This window comes from Mus pahari, chromosome 18 (assembly GCF_900095145.1).
Source record: "Mus pahari chromosome 18, PAHARI_EIJ_v1.1, whole genome shotgun sequence".
NCBI classification, from domain to species: Eukaryota; Metazoa; Chordata; class Mammalia; order Rodentia; family Muridae; genus Mus; species Mus pahari.
Genome location: NC_034607.1, coordinates 39,654,038 through 39,657,638, shown reverse-complemented (window position 1 = coordinate 39,657,638; position 3,601 = coordinate 39,654,038). Strand labels below are relative to the sequence as shown.

The following is a 3,601-nucleotide window of genomic DNA, read 5'->3' as shown; positions in this document are numbered from 1 at the left end:
CTCTCTCTCTCTCTCTCTCTCTCTCTCTCTCTCTCTCTCTCTCTCCCTCCCTCCCTCTCTCTCTCTCCCCTACTCCCTGTCAGCAAAGGGGAGTGAGAATAGTGGCCATGCTTCCAAATTATCAGCACGATCCATAAGCTTGCATTTGTGAAAAAGTAACCTAGCTCCTTGTCAAAATGTCCTACTGCTACTACGACAGGCTTTGCAGGCATGGAGGACAGACGCTGAGAGAAGGTTCTGAAAGACATAAGAAGAAGTGCTGACTGTGGCAGGGTTGACCCGGAGCCCTTCTCTTATATGTGGTATCTCTGTGTTAACAGCAGAATAATGTGGGTAACAGACCTCAGATGAAGCCCAGAGCCAAGATGGAGTACATCAGTGAGGAAGGGTCAAAACCCCAGGTGCTTCTGTGGAGCCATCACCTCGTGGGTTCTGCTTAGAACTGGAAGGGACCACAGGCAGGATGGACCAGTACAGTAGAATGCTAACAGATTCTGCCATGGTCCTTGTGAACTTTGCTGTCCTCAGTAAAGACGTGTGACATTAAAGGCCAAGTCTTCAGACCTAAGTGGGTACAACCCTGATCAAAGGGACCCTATGCCATTGGCTGAGCAAACACTGTGAAGATAAAGACTTTTTTAAGCCAATCAGAGCCTGAGATCACAGGGAGGTGAGGAAGGGATAAGATCAGAACTCATTTTAAACAGAGTGGGTAAATGTCACATAAGTGTCCCTGTAGATTTGCCTTTTGGGTCTGTAGATCCTTAGGTTTCCTTAATAAGTTTTTCTAAGCCACCCTTGACAGGTTTGCTTGGGACACAGTGGCTTCATAATCCATATTTGCTGACATGATTTTTCTGGCACTCTGTGTAGTACCAGAAAGAGAGTGGCTAGTGACTGAGGTGGAAAGAGGATGAGAAAAGAGCATCTGAGGGTCCCAGTGTGACCCACTCCATCCTACCGTATCTAGTGGAAAGTCCGAGAACAAAATGGAAAAGGTTACCTCCAAGGCCAAATGCCTTCTTATAAACAGGAGCAAGAATGAACCCAGGCCCAGACTTTCACTGGTTTTATAGTAATAGAAAAAAACTCATGGGTATGACCATCACCCATGACAGACTCTGCATCTGCTTGCCAATGGGAGACAGTTGCCCAGGGATCTGACAGGGAGAGAGCGGAGAGCAGTTTCTACATTCAGAAGACTGCCCACAACCCCCTTCTTTTCTCCATGTCTTGCCATGCCATGGCTGTCATTTAGGAACCTATAATTCACCATACTGGGAGTCTGACACTCTGGCCCAGCTTCAGTGATTGTTCCGGTGCCCTTCCCCCAGCCCTCTTGTCCACTCTGCTAGATCCATCCATCTTCAGGCTCTAGAAGCCTCTCCAATTTGGTTAGTCCTCCTACAAATACTCTAGACATTCTCTTAACCTGCATGAACCTCAACTCAGAGTCAAGGACATCTAGACTGGGATCAGTTTGTCTTCTGTCTCCCATTATTAGCTATCTGTTCTTGTAGCAAATAGATACTTTAGGAGGTCACTGACGTGCCATCGTGTGATTGTTGTGATCACTGGCAATTCCTTCTAAAGAGATTACGTCCTGACACCAAGCACTGGATGTAGAGGACAGAACAGATATGGAACAGGGAGAAAAAGACTCACAGACCATTGTGCCTTGTGATGTTGGCCATGGCCAGAGGTCCTTCTCTATGCTGCCCATATTTGCTTTTGATGCTGAACTCAGTGAGGCCTACGTAGATGTCCTGCTCCTCAAATAAGCAAAGGGAGCCTGAGCAAAAGTTCTTCCCTTCCAGGTATTGAGAGCTTGTGAGGAGAAGCCAAGGATGGAATCTGGACCATGTGGGGTGGGGTCATGAAGCAGGCTCAGAGTTGCTAAGTCAAGTCCTGCCATCACTCAGCTAGGGGATGATGGTCAGAGTCAAATGGTGAGGTCTGAAGTAAAAACAGGAAGAAAACAAGGCTGGAACAATGAGCCGGGGTATTTCTGAGGAGCAGGCACAGAGGCAGAAGGCCAAAGGCTGTGGGGGGGGGGTGAGGGGGGAGAGGTATCTAGGGTAGAGATCTGAGGTTATACATGCCCAGACTTATCTCTTCCTATACCAACTTCATGAAAGGCTTTCTCCCTCCTAATTTCTATGAAGAGGAGGGCTATTATAAGCAAGAGCTCTGCATCAGTTTGCCCAGCGTGAGAGCAAGGGCTGACCATTGCCAGGCTGGACTTGGGTTTGTTAATTATGAGTTCTTTGGTGGTAGGAATATGGTCTTTTTTCAGCTTCGAGCATGTACCTAAGGTGCTCTTGCACGTGCCGCTGCTTATGGTGTTTTCAGACCCAGGAGGGAGCAACGAAGCAGATCCTAATCAAAATAGCATCCGGTGTTTTCTAAGGACTGGCTGGCCCTGCTCTTCCCTGATCCTGAGAGGGCCATGGTCCCCCTATAGATGGAGAAGCCCCTCAAATAGGGGACATGCACAGGGTTGATGTACAAGCTCTTGCTCCAGGGATAAAACCTGATCTCCCCTCCCCCGACAGGTTGCTTGGCTCCTATTCCCAATTACACTATGGCTTCCTTCTGGATGGCCTGGTGGACCTCACAGGAGGAGTGGTCACCGTCATCGAGCCCTATACCTCTTCTCCATCCAACCTACTGATGACAGTGAAGACCGCACTCCAAGCAGGCTCAATGATTACCTGTGCCACCCGAAGTGGGGTGAGTTGGTACCCAACAGGCATTTCTTCACCTTGAAGTGTCCATCTGTATCTTCTCTCTGAGGCAGGGATTCCAAACTCATATCATAGACAAGGAAATGAGAACTAAGCGAAGTTTCAGAGTCACACAGTTCAGGATACTGTGCACAATCTGAATGCAGCTGACCACCAAATCCTCAGATATTGCTCCCTCCTGACCAGGGGCAGCATATGACCCAGGGTGACCAGAAGGATTGCCATGTATTAGAGAAAGCAACCTTAGCTGCAAGTAGTTCTATTGTGTTTTCTTTATATTTATAAAAAGCCCTGATTCTCCCCAGTCATAGAAGTAGCGGATCTCATAGGTCACATAAGGTCCAAATTGCTTGAGTCTATTCTAAAACATCTGGTTCCCTGTCTACATGATACTTCCTGAACTCTTAAACGTTGGCCAAGTCACACTGTTCCTTGCAGAAGGAGGTCATTGGGGCAGGGAGATCCTGCTGACATGGGTTATGCCATGAGCAGGACAGCATATGTCCTCAGAGACTGTGAGTTTCATAATCAGTGGGGTAGGAAACTCCTGGGCATGAAATAGTGAGACCTCTCACCTAATAGCCTCCACTCATAACTCACAGGAAGAGTTACATACACACACACACACACACACACACACACACACACATTTACACACACACTCACACTCTCACACACACATTCACACACTCTCTCTCTCCCCACACACACACACCCTCACACTCACACACTCACACACACTCACACTCTCACACACACATTCACACACTCTCTCCCCACACACACACACACACTTACACACACACTCACACACTCACACTCTCACACACATTCACACACTCTCTCCACACACA

General features: G+C 48.0%; 1 protein-coding gene across 1 annotated transcript in view; it reads left to right on the top strand.

Annotated features, from left to right (window-relative positions):
* The window catches only part of Capn13 (calpain 13), a 74,461-nt gene that overhangs the window by 29,278 nt on the left and 41,582 nt on the right, over positions 1–3,601 (top strand). Inside the window, exon 5 of the mRNA XM_021217663.2 lies at positions 2,556–2,733. Within this exon, the coding sequence (XP_021073322.1) occupies positions 2,556–2,733 (178 nt within the window). The remainder of the gene's footprint in view (positions 1–2,555; positions 2,734–3,601) is intronic.